The sequence below is a fragment of the Gopherus evgoodei genome, chromosome 6 (assembly GCF_007399415.2).
Source record: "Gopherus evgoodei ecotype Sinaloan lineage chromosome 6, rGopEvg1_v1.p, whole genome shotgun sequence".
Lineage (NCBI taxonomy): Eukaryota > Metazoa > Chordata > Testudines > Testudinidae > Gopherus > Gopherus evgoodei.
The window spans coordinates 29,569,693-29,587,821 of NC_044327.1; the positions used below are offsets into that span (position 1 = coordinate 29,569,693).

The 18,129-nt window shown below is 42.0% G+C and overlaps 1 protein-coding gene across 6 annotated transcripts in view; it reads right to left on the reverse strand.

Moving 5' to 3' along the window:
• PSIP1 (PC4 and SFRS1 interacting protein 1) overlaps positions 1 to 18,129 on the reverse strand; it is an 81,962-nt gene that overhangs the window by 34,062 nt on the left and 29,771 nt on the right. For 5 of the 6 annotated variants that reach the window (XR_004000983.1, XM_030567239.1, XM_030567240.1 and 2 more), the window contains 3 exons: positions 14,927 to 15,043; positions 12,688 to 12,792; positions 10,366 to 10,428 (listed from right to left, as the gene is read on the reverse strand). Coding sequence is in view for 5 of the 6 variants with exons in the window: in XM_030567239.1 (XP_030423099.1) it covers positions 10,366 to 10,428; positions 12,688 to 12,792; positions 14,927 to 15,043 (285 nt within the window). In the remaining variant the exon portion in view is untranslated. Of the gene's footprint in view, positions 1 to 10,365; positions 10,429 to 12,687; positions 12,793 to 14,926; positions 15,044 to 15,761; positions 15,825 to 18,129 lie in introns of all 6 variants that reach the window. The other variant, XM_030567241.1, reaches the window with a different exon arrangement.

The window sequence follows — 18,129 nt, forward strand, 5'->3', positions numbered from 1 at the left end:
CTAATATAAGGGAAACCCAGGATTTCTCCATCTCTCTCTGCACAAATACCCCATAAAGGTGAAAAAGAAAGACTGAGAAAATATCTGCTCCAGCTGGAACTTAATGTAAGTTAGGATGCCCTGAATGGAGTTTCAGGGAGCACGAGGAGTCCATTTCAGAGAAAGTAAGTTACAGAGAGGTACGTAGATTTTACTTTTCTCTTTTGTGGGCACCTGGTGCTTTATGATCCACGAACAGCTCGGATGTAATCAGTTGTAAAACAAACCTCCACAAACAGGAGGGAAACTTAAAATAGCAAGAAAACAGAACCCAAAGGAAGAACAACCTACACAACTGAACCCTCAAATTAGAGTTGTTTGTTCATTCTGAAGGCCACATGCCTGACTGAGTGAGCCCTCTCAGAAGGAAGGAAATCTCTGATGAACAATTTATAGACCTGACAAATTCCTGAACGTATCCATCTGGAAATAGTGGATATGGACATGCTGTATCCCTTCTTAGGTCAACCACCTAATCTTAAAACGTGTCTGATTTTCTCCAAAGGTTAGTTTTGTGTAAAAAGACTGTCAGTCATGACTACATCTACGTCTGCAACCTATATCCTTGTGTGGAAGGACTTAGAACACGAGAAAGACAGACAACAAAAAGCAACATCAGAACAGCAGGTCACCTAATGAAATTAATAGGCAGTAGGTTTGAACAAACATAAGGAAGTACTTCTTCACACAATGCACAACCTGTGGAACTTGTTGCCAGGGGATTTTGTGAAAGCCAGAAATACAACTGGGTTTAAAAAAATAATTTGATACATTCTTGGAGGATAGGTCCATTAATGGCTATTAGCCAAAATGGTCAGGGATGCAACCTCATGCTCTGGGTGTTCATAAACCTCTGACATCCAGAAGCTAGCACTGAATAACAGGGGATGGGTAACTCAACAAATTGCCCTGTTCTGTTCATTCCTCACTATCAGAAGACATTGGACTGGATGGACTATTGGTCTGACCCAGTTTAGCCATTCTTATGTTTAAATACATTGGTTCAAATTAAAATCATAATTTTTGGAGACAGAAAATTTTGGTGAAGGTCTAAGAATCACATCTGGAAAAAGCTGCATGTAAGGATTCCAGATGAATAAGGCCTTCAAACTTATTAACACTCCACTGATGTACTACTAATAGAAAAACATTTTAATAGGAAATATGGGGAAGACTCCACCATATATTAAAAAAACAACAACAACAAAAACACCAGGTTCAGCGATGCACATAATGCATATAGACTCCAGATGTTGTCTCTGAAGAGATGTAGGTTTAAAGGATTAGGAAGTGTGAGGCTAGAGGTGGAAGGAATATACCACAAAGCTCCTAAACAGTGAGACTTGGACTTTCAGGAAGATAAGACTCATGTTCAGTCAAGAGCCATGTCTAGAAGAAACTCCAGGTTATATAGCTCTGGTTGTCAGAAACAATGTGATTTTTGTTCTTTGAAATGCATCACGAGTACCAAGTTCTCAGAATGGATTTATGGACAGTTTCAAAATGTGAGCAACAAGTCTACATGCTCTACCAAGTATTCATGCTCTAGAAAGCAAAATATCTCAGGTTCCAGGCCAAGTGCCTCCAGTGCTGATGGTCTGGGAATTTGAGGGGATCCTGAACTAGAAGTTCCCCCCAGATCAAGAGGTTCAAAATGCTGGATAGCTATAGGAATCAGTGTCTAAACCACTACATTTCTGTTAACTACTTCAGGACTCAATGATTTAGTTTTTATTTTATGGGTCCAATCACCATGTGTTTAATCATTGGATACAGAGGCTAATTTTTTGCTTAAACAAAAGTGGTTTTAATCATTAGATGCTTTATAGTGCAAGCTCCTCACATAAGGGACTGCACTTAATGAGGGCTTGGAAAGCACCCAGTAGACACTACTGAACACAAAAAATAAAAAACTTCCTGCTCTAGTAGCAGAGAGCTTCCCTTGCTTTATTCAGTATTTTTTAACTTTACCTTCTTGTTCCAACCTGAAGTGTCAATATGCCACGGAGGTCCAACTGTTGCTTTTCAAGCAAACAGCAGCTAAACACAGAGGGAGTCTTAAGAAGAGAAAGTCAGAACCAGCTTCTTAAGGGTTTGTAAATCTAGAAAGTTGTGATTAACTTCATAGGACAACCATTTGCCTGAACTAAATGGGGCCTATCTGAGTTTCCTCAGGTGATGCAGAAGATAATCTGTTTCCTGATTCTGGAAAGTCCATTACTAAAAAGGAAAATTTGTAGAGAAGTGCATCCTCGCCATAGAAAAGTTTCCACTTCTGGTCACTGTCGTACAAAATGAATGGAATCATCACAGAAAGAAACTGAAATCTCTCCCTGGGCAACTAGAACCATAAATGTCTAATAGAATACCCAGAGGTAGACCAGATCTTGAGGAGGTACTAAAGGGCAACTCTGAAAATAGATGAGGCGGCTGTGGAACTCAAGCAATGGGAAGAATCTTTACATATTGACCGGTTAACATCTCAGATGGGTATCAACAAGTCACCTGTTGTAGGTGGGGCTTCAGAGTTACCATCAGAGTTGAGAAAAACAAGGATCATGAGAGAAGCAAACAGTACTGCCAGGAACTGGTAATGCAATGTTGCAAAATGAATGTAGCATTGGTGGCCCAGGCAAACTGGTGCATGGAGATGGGATTCCTGGTAGGTCAATGAAAGTTCTGAGGAAATTTTTTTGAGACATCTCTGTATCAGAAAGGCCTGGACTCCATAAAGAAATGGACCTTGCACACTGTTAATCAGCCTGGACAGAACTAGCAATGGCACAAACTAATCTGTTCTCTTTCGTACCAAGACGACTCTTGAATGAAGACCTGCAAAATAAATTCTCCAGAAAACATTGCTCCTTTTCCCCTCGAGAAATTAGAATAGCACTGTTACCCTTCAGTGCTTCTTTTTCTTCTTTTTTAAACTGGCTCAGAGGAAGCATGGGTGACAGGATGGAAGATGATGGGGAATCTGAAAACTTATCAAAAGACCCTGTGAGGTTTTTTTTTAAGCTTGATTTGGAAGGCTTAAACTTTGGCCTGGTCTACACTACGCGTTTAAACCGATTTTAGCAGTGTTAAACCGATTTCACGCTGTACCCGTCCACACGAGGCCCTTTATATCGATATAAAGGGCTCTTTAAATCGGTTTCTGTACTCCTCCCCAACGAGAGGAGTAGTGCTAAAATCGGTATTACCATATCAGATTAGGGCTAGTGCGGCCGCAAATCGACGGTATTGGCCTCCGGGCAGTATCCCACAGTGCACCATTGCGACAGCTCTGGACAGCAATCCAAACTCGGATGCACTGGCCAGGTAGACAGGAAAAGCCACGCAAACTTTTGATTTTCATTTCCTGTTTGCCCAGTGTGGAGCTCTGATCAGCACGGGTGGCGATGCAGTCCCAAATCCAAAAAGAGCTCCAGCATGGACCGTACGGGAGATACTGGATCTGATCATTGAGAAATCTGGGGAGACAAATCTGTTCTATCAGAGCTCTGTTATAGAAGACGAAATGCCAAAGCATTTGAAAAAAATCTCCACGCTATGCGTGACAAGCGTAACGGAAAGCCAAAGAATCAAATGGACGCTCATGGAGGGAGGGAGGGGGTACTGAGGACTCCAGCTATCCCATAGTCTCCAGCAGTCTCGGAAAAGCATTTGCGTTCTTGGTTGAGCTCCCAATGCCTATACGGTCAAACACATTGTCCGGGGTGGCTCAGGGTATATCTCGTCAATTCCCCCCCCGCCCCCCCGTGAAAGAAAAGGGAAAAAAATAGTTTCTTAACTTTTTTCAATGTCACCCTATGTCTACTGAATGCTGCTGGTAGACGCGATGCTGCGGCAGTGAAGAGTAGTATCCGCTCCCCTCCCCTCCCTGGGGGCAGACAGTACAATGTGACTGCCATCTGTCGTCATCATCAGCCCATGAGTGCTCCTAGCTGGCCTCAGGTGAGGCCGGCCGGGGGCACCCAGGTAAAAATAGGAATGATTCCTGGTCATTTCCAGTAGATGGTACAGAACGGCTGGTAACTGTCTTCATCATGGCAACTGGGGGCTCAGCTCCATCAGCCCCCTCCCTTTCATGTATAAAGAAAAGATTCTGTACTGCTTGGACTATCATAGCAGCGGGATGCTGGGCTCCTCTCCCCCGCACTGTTTAATGTCCTGCCTGCACTAATAGCAGCTGGAGGCTGCCTCCCCCTCATTTTATCTCACTAAAAAGTCAGTGTCTCTTATTACTGCATTCTTTATTATTTCATCACACAAATGGGGGGACACTGCAACGGTAGCCCAGGAGGGTTGGGGGAGCAGGGAAGCAATGGGTGCGGTTGTTGCAGGGGCACCGCCTAGAATAGCATGTAGCTCATCATTTCTGTGGGATCTGACATGGAGCGGCTGTGCTCTCTGGTTCTCTAGTACACTTGCCCCATATTCTAGGCAGGACTGACTCTATTTTTAGATACAACATAAAGGAGGGAATGACCAGGGGAGTCATTCCCATTTTTGTCTTTGCGTCCCCGGCCAACCTCAGCCAGGGGCACCCAAGACAGCAGCAGACAGTACGGAATGACAGATAACCGTCATCTCATTGTCAATTTACAATGGCACAGCAGACGGTACAGAACGACTGATAACCGTCTCTGCTATCATGCAAAGGCAAATGAATGCTGCTGTGTAGTGCTGCAGTACCACCTCTGTCAGCGGCATTCAGTACACACACGGTGACAGTGACAAAGGCAAAACAGGTTCCATGGTTGCCATGCTATGGCGTCTGCCAGGGCAATCCAGGGAAAAAAGGGCGCGAAATGATTGTCTGCTGTTGCTTTCCCGGAGGAAGGAATGACTGACGACATTTACCCAGAACCACCTGCAATAATGATTTTTGCCCCATCAGGCACTATGATCTCAACCCAGAATTCCAAGGGGCGGAGGAGACTGCGGGAAGTATGGAATAGCTACGGAATAGCTACCCACAGTGCAATGCTCCAGAAATTGACGCTAGCCTCGGACCATGGACACACACCGCCGAATTAATGTGCTTAGTGTGGCCGCGTGCACTCGACTTTATACAATCTGTTTTACAAAACCGGTTTATGTAAAATCGGAATAATCCCATAGTGTAGACGTACCCTTTGAAGAAAGCTCTGTTCTCAGTCCTTTTTTCTCTCTTCCTCTTTTGGAAGGCTTCTCTGGTCACAATACACAAAGGCATACTACTGAAAACTTCAACTAACTACCTCAGAAATGACAGAACAACCCTCAATCTACTAGGCTACATAGTCTCACAGGCCTGGTCTACACTACACGTTTAAACCGATTATAGCAGCGTTAAACCGATTTAACGCTGTACCCGTCCACAGTACGAGGCCCTTTATATCGATATAAAGGGCTCTTTAAATCGGTTTCTGTACTCCTCCCTGACGAGACGAGTAGCGCTAAAATTGGTATTACCATATCGGATTAGGGTTAGTGTGGCAGCAAATCGACAGTACTGGCCTCCGGGCGGTATCCCACAGTTCATCATTGTGACCGCTCTGGACAGCAATCTCAGCTCGGATGCAGTGGCCAGGTAAACAGGAAAAGCCCCGCGAACTTTTGATTTTCATTTCCTGTTTGCCTAGCGTGGAGCTCTGATCAGCACGGGTGGCAATGCAGTCCCAAATCCAAAAAGAGCTCCAGCATGGACCGTACGGGAGATACTGAATCTGATTGCTGTATGGGGAGACAAATCTGTTCTATCAGAGCTCCATTACAGAAGACGAAATGCCAAAGCGTTTGAAAAAAATTCTACAGGCTACACAGTGCTGCGTGACAAGCGTAACGGGAAGCCAGAGACTCAAATGTACGCTCATGGAGGGAGGGAGGGGGTACTGAGGACTCCAGCTATCCCACAGTCCCCAGCAGTCTCCGAAAAGTATTTGCATTCTTGGCTGAGCTCCCAATGCCTGTAGGTTCAAACACATTGTCTGGCGCGGTTCAGTGAATAGCTCGTCAATTTACTCTCTCCCCCCCCACATGAAAGAAAAGGGAAGAAATCATTTCTTGACTTCTTTCAATGTCACTCTGTGTCTACTGATTGCTGCTGGTAGACGCGATGCTGCAGCAGTGAAGAGAAGTATTCGCTCCTCTCCCCTCCCCAGTGGCAGACAGTGCAGTAGGACTGGTAACCATCCTTCTTATCAAGCTGTGAGTGCTCCTGGCTGGCTTCAGATGAGGCTGGCTGGAGGCGCCTGGGTGAAAATAGGAATGACTCCCGATCATTCCCAGTAGATGGTACAGAACGACTGGTAACTATCTTCATCATAGCAACTGGGGGCTGAGCTTCAATCAGCCCCCTCCCTTTCATGTGAAAAGAAAAGATTCTGTACTGCCTGGACTATCATAGCAGTGGGATGCTGGGCTCCTCTCCCCCACACTGCTTAATGTCCTGCCTGGACTATCATAGCACCGGAGGCTGCCTCATCATTTTATGTCACTAAAACCTCAGTGTTTCTTATTCCTGCATTCTTTATAACTTCATGACACAAATGGGGGGGGGGGACGACACTGCCACGGTAGCCCAGGAAGGTTGGGGGAGAAGGGAAGCAACGGGTGGGGTTGTTGCAGGGGCACCCCCTGTGAATGGCATGTAGCTTATCATTTCTGCGGGATCTGACACAGAGCAGCTGTACTCTCTGATACACTGCTTCTCTAGTACATTTGCCCCATATTCTAGGCAGGACTGACTTTATTTTTAGAAACCATAAAGGAGGGATTGACTCGGGGAGTCATTCCCAGTTTTGCTTTTGCGCCCCCGGCCAATCTCAGCCAGGGGCACCCATGATAGCAGCAGACAGCACAGAAGGACAGATAACCGTCATCTCATTGCCAAATTACACTGGCAGCAGACGGTACAGAACAACTGGTAACCATCTCTGCTATCATGCAAAAGCAAATGAATGCTGCTGTGTAGCGCTGGAGTACCGCCTCTGTCCGTGGCATCCAGTACACATACGGTGACTGTAAAAAAAAAAAAAAGCTGAACGGGCTCCATGGTTGCCGTGCTATGGCGTCTGCTAGGGCACTCCAGGGAAAAAGGGCGCGAAATGATTGTCTGCCGTTGCTTTCCCGCAGGAAGGAATGACTTACGACATTTACCCAGAACCACCCGCGACAATGATTTTTGCCCGATCAGCCACTGGGCTCTCAACCCAGAATTCTAAGGGGCGGGGGAGACTGCGGGAACTATGGGATAGCTATGGAATAGCTACCCACAGTGCAACGCTCCGGAAATCGACGCTAGCCTCGGACCATGGATGCATACCGCCGAATTAATGTGCTTAGTGTGGCCGCGTGCACTCTATTTTATACAATCTGTTTTATAAAACCGGTTTATGTAAAATCGGAATAATCCCGTAGTGTAGACGTACCCACAGATGTAAATACACTGCTGCTACAGCTTTTTGCTGCTGACACAGTCTGTGATCTGCCCCTTTGAAGAGATAGGGAGTGCCTTTTAAAAACACTGGTAGAGACTAGGAATAATGAGGAGCAGAGAAAAGTAGAGCTGGTCATAAGCATTCATGACGGAAGCTCCCTGCTTGTACAGTAATGCTCTTTCAGGTTTAAGTCCTTATTTAAGTAGTTCTACAGCTGTACCACAAAATCGCACACTCAAAGACTACATCTATATTGCAAATAAAATGTGTTCTCAACTTGGATTAGCTAACCTGGGTTAGCTAACTTGGGTTAAAATAGCAAAGACGACACAAACTAAGTTAAAAGCCAAGTTGTTAACAGCTCAAGTTTAAGCTGGATCCGGTTCAAAGCAGAGTTGGCATGTTTTCACTGCTATTATAACCTGAGTTAAGAATATACTCTTTTTTTTTTTTTTGGCAGTGTAGAAATACCCTAAGAAGAGAGACTTGCACAGACAACCTTAATTATGCGATTTAACTTTTGAGGGCTTGACTTAATACAACCTTACATACACTTTTAAAGAGTTGGGAATGTAATTTCCTAGGTTTGTTTGTTTGTTTTTTCAAAAAATAAATTACATTTTGTGCAACAGCAACAGAAGTTTTATAATAGAAAGCACTACACAACTAGTGTTATACTCTACCTGTAAAGAGAATTAAAAAAATAGAGCATTTGCAGAACTGAGTGAAAATATTATTTTCATTACTCTAACCTTTCACTGTCTAAAGTTAGATGGTAAGAAAATTGACAGTGTGTTGTGTGACGTGCCTACCATATTTTTGGCACTGTAAACATTTTTACCTTCCTGTTCTTGGTTACTCCACCCCTGGAGCAGAGCTGAATTTCTAAAAATCAAACTGGACACAGCTTATACTATGCAGAATTACAGCATATAACTCCTCAAAAACCTGTTTTGAACAGCGATGATCAAAATCCTCAATTTATACTGACTATAAACATGTTAACGAGCACCTAGCGCAAAGAACAGGCACTCTCTTTTATGGAATAACTAAAAAATCTTTAAAAGCATGATGGGATAAATTGATTTGGGAAAGGGAGTAGAGAAATGGCACCTACTTACATGAAGCTATTAAGTATTAGCATCAGAACAATCTTTAATGAAACAGAGATGAAGAAAAAACCAAAACAGGGGAGAAGATTTCAGAGGAAATCAATGGCATTCCAACACAAAAACAAATTGTTAGACTCAAATTTTCGACTAGATTGTGAAACCCTTAGTTTTATTGGTGACTGCTCACAAATAGTTTCATTGACTTTATCTGGTCTACTTGTACAAATAAGTGCTTACCAATATGAATTCAAATTACAAAAAAACCTACATTAATGCATTAGCACAGTTAAAGTTGCTTCATAGTAGGTCGTCCCCTTTTAGAACGTTGAGTTGAGTAAAACTCAAACTTCAGAAAACCAGGAAATACAGTTAAGGTTGCCCAAGCAAACTAAATGTTCCCTTTCAGTAACGCCCAATTAACACACACGCTGATATTCTGCCAGCAGTTGCTGAAATGTACACCCTCTTCTCCACCTTCTACAATCCATTCACTCTCACTCATAGGATTCCATCTTTCCACCTCACATTACTAAAGGACCACACAAAAAACAAAAAAGAGGAAGAGCTAGCCCACGCCCTCTTTGAGAAATGCCTCAATATTCACAAACTCATTAAGATTCAGGAGGTTCCAGATCCTAGCATACACACACACATACTTAGCCAACTACCCAGAAAGAACACCATGTGTACAATTTAAGAACTAATTCACAGACTTTTACAACCCCCTTAACACTTATAGGATACATCTCAACCTACACTTTCACTTCACCATTATTAAAACATTTGAATTCTTCCATATTCCACCTCACTGCTGACAATACCCTTTGTAATAAAAGCCTTATGTCCTGCTACTGACATAACCTACATAATTCTGCACGGAAATAATGCCTAATGCAGCTTGAAGGTACACATGCAACTCTTCCTTTTCCTCCCACAAGACAAAAAACATCAGCCTCGGTGTGTTCATCAGTAAAAACAGCATCAACACGATCCCTCCAACTACCCAGGCAAGCATAAAGTGGTTGCATAGAAACCTTCTCATTTATTTTTTCTTTACTGGAGAGTGTGCACTGTAATCCTTCCAGGCTGCATATTTACGCAAGCAAATAAGCGAACATGTTCTTAAATACTGTTCACAATTTGGGGTCCCCAAAGACTTAGTTGATCAGTTTTTACCCAAGGTAGTGCATGGCACCCAATGAGAGCATTTACACATTTTGAGCATTAGCTTTCTGCAAAAAAAAAAAAGGCCCACTAGAAACTTTTTGAAAAATGGCTAGTACCTCAGGACTTGTATCTCCACAATTCCTGCTTCAATTGCCCCCAAATTTGGGTTGCTCACCCTAACCCAAAAGTCATGACACAGCCTTAACTACAGTAGCACTGCCATGCCACTATAATAAAGGAGTCATAATGTAAAAAAAGATTAGTCAGTCTCATCTCTCTTGCTTTCTCTGATCTATATCAATCCCAAGGAGATAATCATATTGAAGACATTCCTTAGATCTAAAAAACTTGAATTTAGTACACTGTTTTTGTGTAAGCTTCCAATGAAAGAAGGCTTTTCTGGACTATGGGATTTACTGGCATTTTCATTGTATTCTAAAGGGATTTATTAAGTGAATGAATTGCTGACATACTTCTGTACAGTTCTGAATTTATTCAAAAATCAAATGAAGATTAATTTTGATTGGAATATAATTTGTTATTGAAAAAATGTGAGAATCCAATAGGAAAGCCACCATCACAAAATGATTGATAGGTTGAGAAATTAAGTATATTGTTACCTTTCTTTTTCTCCCTCTTCTAGCAACTTTAGGAACAGGTACATCATTAGCTTTCACCACACCCTGAAAAAGTAACACTTAGAATGTTAACAAAACATAAAAGAGTTAGTTTAAGTTATTATGATGCTTGAAGGATCATTTTACCATAGCATTTATTATATACAGTATTTTAGTAAAAGATTATGCACGCATGAAGGTATCTGTTATCAAGTATCAATATTAGGCAATTTAAGTTTCTTTCTAAAACTGTAGTAGAGGATTAAGAATCAGTGACACTCCTCTTCAAAGAGACAGATAACGGTATAATGGCTTTTCCGAACGTTAGTAAATTGCAAATTAAATACTAATTAGAATTCTGTTTAATATGTATGGCCATATTTTATTGAACTCACCAAGTTTACATTTAGTACATTCAATTTCCAATGTGTTTGTTTCCCACTGCGTATTAAGTGAGATACATAAATTAGCTTAATTAACTTTATTCAACTTGTATAAGTGACTTGATATTTACTCTAATAATTAAGGGCCAAAGTCCGCGATCAGATACACATTCTTAACTCCCACTGACTTCAGTTATATAAACATTTAAGAAGAACTTGACCTTACATTTTAAGCCACTCCCCAGACATGGTCAGATGATTATTCTGTTAGTGACTGCAACAAATTTAGAATATTTGTACTTAGACTTAACAATGTATCTTTGTAGTACAGTAATAAATTGCTGGGTTTCTTCAGAATTTAGTATTCTCCAACTGTGGAACACATACTACTCCACTTGTTGTCAGTGGTATGCCAAAAACTTAAAAAAAAAAAAAAAAGTCTCAGTTTTAAACAAAACAGTCATCACATTATTTGCTGGGAGTCAGAAAATGACCAAGCAACAAAATGCAATCTCCTGGCCACCTCCAGCCATATTGGTGAACAACACTTGGCTGACCATGCCAGCACTGCAGTTTTATTCAGCAGCGTGTTGTGTCACGCAGCTGGTCACTGTACTCATTTGGTATACAGCTGGCTGGCTTTCTGATACATCAAGCTTTCAGCTTCTGCTGTGCTGCAAAACTCAGGTGAATTTGCAAGGTTTTATACCACACCACCAAAGCTCATTTCATCTGAAAAGACACACACAATTCACACTAGCTGCAAAACCTGCAGACGCAAGGAGCCCAGTAGGGGGATGCACTGTGTAGTTTGGCCACAACTGCAGGCATCCATGGGCCAAAGCTGTCAAGTAACAAAAAGCCTCCTGGGGCCAAAGCTGCCTGATGCTCAGGTAAAGCCCCCCACTTCCAGTCAAGACTCCCCCCACCTCTGCCACTTCCTTCTGAACCCCCCTCGGGCCCTTTGACACACATGTACCTCTCTCATTAATGCCACTTTTTTTTCATTTTCTCCAAGAGCTACTCAAAATGTTTCGTATTTTTCTTGATTTACATTTTGTAAAAAAAGATTGTAAAAATTAAAAATCAAAGTGAACTTCAGCTTGTGTTCAATAATAATCCAGATAAAAATTAGTGGGAACTCTGAATTTAAATTAAGCAGGTTAAAGAAAATATATCAAGTCACTGAATATATTTCAGCAGTACATCAAAATATATCAAGACCTCATTTATGACATGTTTGTTCTTGTAATTTGAGTATCACAAAAGACAAATAATAATGGCTGCTTCATTGTGTTTCTTTTTGATATGTTTGCTAAAAACCTGAGATGTTTAAAGGGATGCCATAATTCGAGCTGGCCAGAAACTTTTCAATTAACTGTTTCTTGTTGGAAAATATAGATTTGTCCAAACAGAAATTCTGAAAGCATCTTATGTTTTGATTAAACTTTGTCAGGAAGATTTCTCAGACCCAGCATGAAATTTCTGGTCAAATCAAGGGAGAGAAAGACCTCAAAACAGCCAACGGCCCAGTGGAATGCAGAAGAACCAGGTTCAAATCCCAAATCTGATGGAGCAAGAACCTGAATGTGGGTGTATCACATCTCAAGTGAGCACCCTAACCATCCAACTGCTGGTTATTCTGGGGTGATATGTGTGAGTTTTCTCATGGTTTTCAACAGGTCTTGGTTTCCTTCTGTACTGAAACAAAACTTTTTTTATATAAACATTTTTTATAAATATTTTTTATAAAATGGAATTCCTGTTTTCAAACCAGCCCTAGTAACAAATTAACATTTTAGGTTTCCTTATTAATTTATTTTACTATAGTCTGGAAATACTTAAGCCTGCATTAGGGCCTAAAATGTGTATAAAGAAGGAAAAATTTGCATGTAGTATTCCAAACATCTGCTTTAGGCAGAAAGAAAAACATCTCACATACTTCACTACTGGGTTTTTCTGAAGGGATATCTTCTTCCTTTGCAGCATCCATCTCTTTTTCTTCTGTTTCAACTTCAGTGGGCAAATTATCCTGTTTTGGAGATAACTGTAAATAGAAAAACCAAAGTCGCTAAATTTCACAATTTATATTAATCGAAATCTAAAAGAACCCAAAAGGACAGCAGCTGCAACAGACTCATTGCTATCAAGTTGCTTTCTACCTTTAGTTGAAATAATTTAATAAATAAGTTTCAGAGTGGCAGCCGTGTTGTTGTTTTTGCTGATACAGACCAAGGAGTCCTTGTGGCACTTTAGAGACCAACATATTTATTAGGGCATGAACTTTCGTGGGCTAAAACCCACTTCATCAGATGCATGGAGTGAAAAATACAGTAAGCAGAATATATATTATAACACATGAAAAAAGGGGAGTTGCCTTACCACGTTGGGGGGGTCACTGCTAATGAGCCAATTCAATTGTAACAAAAAGTTATTGAATTGGCTTGTTAGCATTGACCCCCCAACGTGGTAAGGCAACTCCCCTTTTTTCCATGTGCTATAATATATATTCTGCTTACTGTATTTTTCACTCCATGCATCTGATGAAGTGGGTTTTAGCCCATGAAAGCTTATGCCCAAATAAACATGTTAGTCTCTAAGGTGCCACAAGGAGTCCTAGTTGTTTTTAATAAACAAGGTCAGTTTAATCTACATATAAACTTCTTCCATTTTTGAGGCATACCCTAAAATTGTTTGTTAAAATTGCTCTCCATCATTCCCTACAGTTTTCCAAACCTACTTTTGTGGTTTTACACTCAGCCCCCCCCCCCCCTTTTTTTTTAAAGCAGCCTCTCTCTTTCTTCCATACAAAACATTCACGGAAACAAAGGAGAACAAACATGACTATACAGAGGTGTGATGGGGTGCCTACTCCACAAGGCCTGGAGGAGTTAAAGTGGCTAGGCAGGCCAATCAACTGCCCAGGCTACTCCTGAGGAAGATGATAGGGAGCAGGCCACTAACTGGAAATGGGCTCAGCTGGGTAGGAACAGGAGGGGCCCGTATAAAGCCCAGAAGTTGTGAGCAGCAGAACACTGCAAGGCAGTAGTTTACAATCACTCCCTATGAGAAGGGAGTTTGGGCTAGCAAACCCAGAAAGAGGGGGAAACCAGATAGGTAGGAAGAAGCCCAGGAAAACAGCAGCAAAGGGTAGGACCATACAGACCTTGGCTGCTTGTTACTGGCTGGAACCCAGTCTGGTGGGCAGACCTGGATTCCCCTGCCAGCCACTGGGAAGTGGTGTAGGGTGTTGGAGAGATCAGCAGACAGATGGTTTGAATTCCCCAGAAGGGGAGTAACTTAGTGACATGGCCAGAGGGCCAAGGCACGAACAGAAAGCTACAGCTCTGGGAATGTAGTGTGAAAGAGACAACGGGTAGAGACACCACCAGAGGAGGGCAGTGCCTGGCAAGAGCTAATCCCCAGAGCTGCCAGGAGGCGGCACCACATGCGGTGAGTGGACCCTGTGACAAGGGGATACAGCAAAACTGACTACACAAGTGATGTCAAATCCACACACTAAATGAACTAGAAATCACTAATACTTTTCCTCCTCAATATTAGATGGTATTTATAGCAGCAATTGAAGTAGAAATTTCAGAAAGAAATGTTTTCAAAAGTGAAGTGTATCCCTCTAAAAATCTAGTCAGTCTACTTAAAAGTCATTTATACTCTTATCCTTACATGTCAAAAATGAAGCCTCATCTATACTAGAAACTATACTATATTACTGATAGTAACACACTGATACAAAGTAAATTAATATAAGTAAGGGTTAAGTAAGTTTATAGGCATCCACATTAGAGGTTTGCACTGGTTTAACTAGACAGACTTTTTAAAGAAACAGACATAGGTCTTGACAATTATTTCTCCTTCCACTTATCTGAAATGTATCTTGAATATCTGACTTGTTTAATATCTGACTTGTATATTATTATTTTAAAAAAATTAAGTCTCTGTAGTTGTAAGAAATTGTTTCAAAATTATATACAATGGCTTAATACATAATAGTAATTACGTAAGGACAAATGTCAGTGTTCATGCCTGAAAAAAGAAGACTTCATCACAACATCAATGCACTGTTCATTTAAACTAAATATGTAGAATTGTGTTGTTAAAATTTGTAACTGAAGAGATTTCCAAGACAGATACTAAAACAGTTAATTTATATAGTCACTTACTTTGGGAACTATAGACTTTCTCCTTTTGGTTCCTACTTTTTCTTCACTTCCCTCAGTAGGCTCTTGACAGCTTTCTTCAACAGTCTCTTTAACAGTGTTGTTAACAGTTGGATGAGACTTTAAGACAAAAATATTACCACATTTATGAAGTCACATAATTTACTCAAGTAATGAATAATAAGGACATTAAAGTTGGATGGTTGGGTTTAAAATTAAAAAATAAATTTTCTTTTCCTGTGTTTCAAGTAGTCCCATAGCTTATTAGAACAGATTTTTTTAAAAAGCTAGTTTTTTCCACTATAACTGATTTTAAAATTTCTCTCAGCTGAGACAATGAAAAAACCCTTTCAAACATAACTTTCCCAGTTCCCACGCACTAGCAGTAAGTTGTATTTAGACAACAAACATTGCAAGGGAAGATTTTAAAAAGTTTCCATTGAAATTTAATTAAAGACTGGAAAAGTTCTGAGCCACATATAACTGAGTAATATCCTTAGCACACTAGAACTCAGTTCCAACATAGGGTGACATTTCCTAGGCCCTGCTGAACACAGGGCATACTCCACAAGCATTTTCTTGCACATCCTTATGCATGCGATTGAGGAATTACTAAATGGCACAACAGATGCAAGAATCTGACAACCATTATTTAAAACTTCTTTGGATACAACCTGATCCACTTCTAAGATTGGCTATCAATAGTAGGTGAATTATAAGCAAATGGTTATTTTTCAGGAAAGGCATATGAATCAAAAATATTCTTTGATGCAATGAAGGTTGAAAGGACAGCACTACAGCTATGGAAATATATAGGAGAAAAGGGAAAATCACTTACCTTTAATTTTCCTTCTCTGTAGAGAATATTGTGCATCAGTCTCACTTCTAGGACTCACCCCCTCTGTATGAGAGTAGAATGCCCTTCTTAATTTTCACCCCCATGAGGGCAGTGGTTTTGGATTAGAGCCCAAAGCTGCCATACTAGCGGTTGAAAGCTATTCCTAACTAAGGGTATGTCTACACTACAGGATTATTCCAATTTTACATAAACTGTTTTTTTAAAACAGATTGTATAAAGTCGAGTGCACGCGGCCACACTAAGCACATTTATTCAGCGGTGTGCATCCATGTACCAAGGCTAGTGTCGATTTCCAGAGCGTTGCACTGTGGGTAGTTACCCTGTAGCTATCCCATAGTTCCTGCAGTCTCCCCTGCCCATTGAAATTCTGGGTTGAGATCCCAATGCAAGATGGTGCAAAAACAACATCATGGGCGATTCTGAGTAAATGTCATCACTTAATCCTTCCTCCGTGAGAGCAATGATAGACAATCATTTCAAGCCCTTTTTCCTGGCAGACACCACAGCATGGCAACCATGGAGCCTGTTTTGCCTTTTCTCACTGTCACCGTATGTGTACTGGATGCTGCTGACAGAGGTGGTACTGCAGTGCTACACAGCAGCATTCACTTGCCTTTGCAAAGTAGCAGAGCCTGTTACCAACCCTATTGCACCGTCTGCCATTGTAAATTGGCAATGAGATGATGGCTATCAGTCATTTTGCACTGTTTGCATTCGGAAATTGGCGATGATGGTTATCAATCCTTTTGTACCGTCTGCTGCTGTCATGGCTGTTCCTGGCTGGCCTCGCTGAGGTTGGCCGGGGGCACATGGACAAAAATGGGAATGACTCCTCGGGTCATTCCCTTCTTTATGTTTTGTCTAAAAATAGAGTCAGTCCTGCCTAGAATATGGGGCAAGTGTACTAGAGAACCAGAGAGCACAGCCGCTCCGTGTCAGAGCCCCAGAGATCCCGCAGAAATGATAAGCTGCATGCCATTCTAGGGGTGCCCCTGCAACAACCCCACCCGTTGCTTCCCTCCTCCCCCAACCTTCCTGGGCTAATGTGGAAGTGCCCCCCTATTTGTGTGATGAAGTAATAAAGAATGCAGGAATAAGAAACACTGACTTTTTAGCAAGATAAAATGAGGGGGAGGCAGCCTCCAGCTGCTATGATAGTCCAGGCAGAACATCAAAGGGTGGGGGGGGAGAGGAGCGCAGCCTCTCGCTGCTATGATAGTCCAGGGAGTATAGAATCTTTTCTTTAGACATGAAAGGGCGGGGGCGGGAGGGCTGAGAGCTCTGCCTCCAGCTGCTATGATGAGGACCGTTACCAAGCCTTTTGTACCATCTGCCGGGAATGACCAGGAGTCATTCCCATTTTTACCAAGACGCACCCAGCCGACCTCACCGAGGCCAGCCAAGAGCACTCATGGGATGATGAGGACAGTTTTCCACCATTTTGTACCGTCTGCCATCAGGAAAGGAAGGGGAGGGGATGCTGCTGTTCAGCGCCGCAGCACCGCGTCTACCAGCAGCATGCAGTAAACATACAGTGACATTGAAAAAAAAGGCAAGAAACGATTTTTTTTCCCTTTTCTTTCACGGAGAGAGAGAGGGGAGGTAAATTGACAAGATATACCCTGAACCACCTGCGACAATGTTTTTGACCCTTCAGGCATTGGGAGCTCAGCCAAGAATGCAAATACTTTTCGGAGACTGTGGGGATTGTGGGATAGCTGGAGTCCTCAGTACCCCCTCCCTCCCTCAATGAGCATCCATTTGATTCTTTGGCTTTCCGTTAAGCTTGTCACGCAGCACTGTGCTGAGTCCCTGCTGTGGCCTCTGTCTATCATAGCCTGGAGATTTTTTCAAATGCTTTGTCATTTTGTCTTCTGTAACGGAGCTCTGATAGAACAGATCTGTCTCCCCATACAGCAATCAGATCCAGTATCTCCCATACGGTCCATGCTGGAGCTCTTTTTGGATTTGGGACTGCATTGCCACCTGTGCTGATCAGAGCTCCACGCTAGGCAAACAGGAAATGAAAATCAAAAGTTCGCGGGGCTTTTCCTGTTTACCTGGCCACTGCATCCGAGCTGAGATTGCTTTTCAGAGCGGTCACAATGGTGCACTGTGGGATACCGCCCGGAGGCCATATCTTTGAATTGCGGCCACACTAACCCTAATCCGACATGGCAATACCAATTTCAGCACTACTCCCCTCGTCACGGAGGAGTACAGAAATCGGTTTAAAGAGCCCTTTATATCGATATAAAGAGTTTCATTGGGTGGACGGATGCAGGGTTAATTTGGTTTAACGCTGCTAAATTCAGTTTAAACACGTAGCGTAGACCTGGCCTAAGTA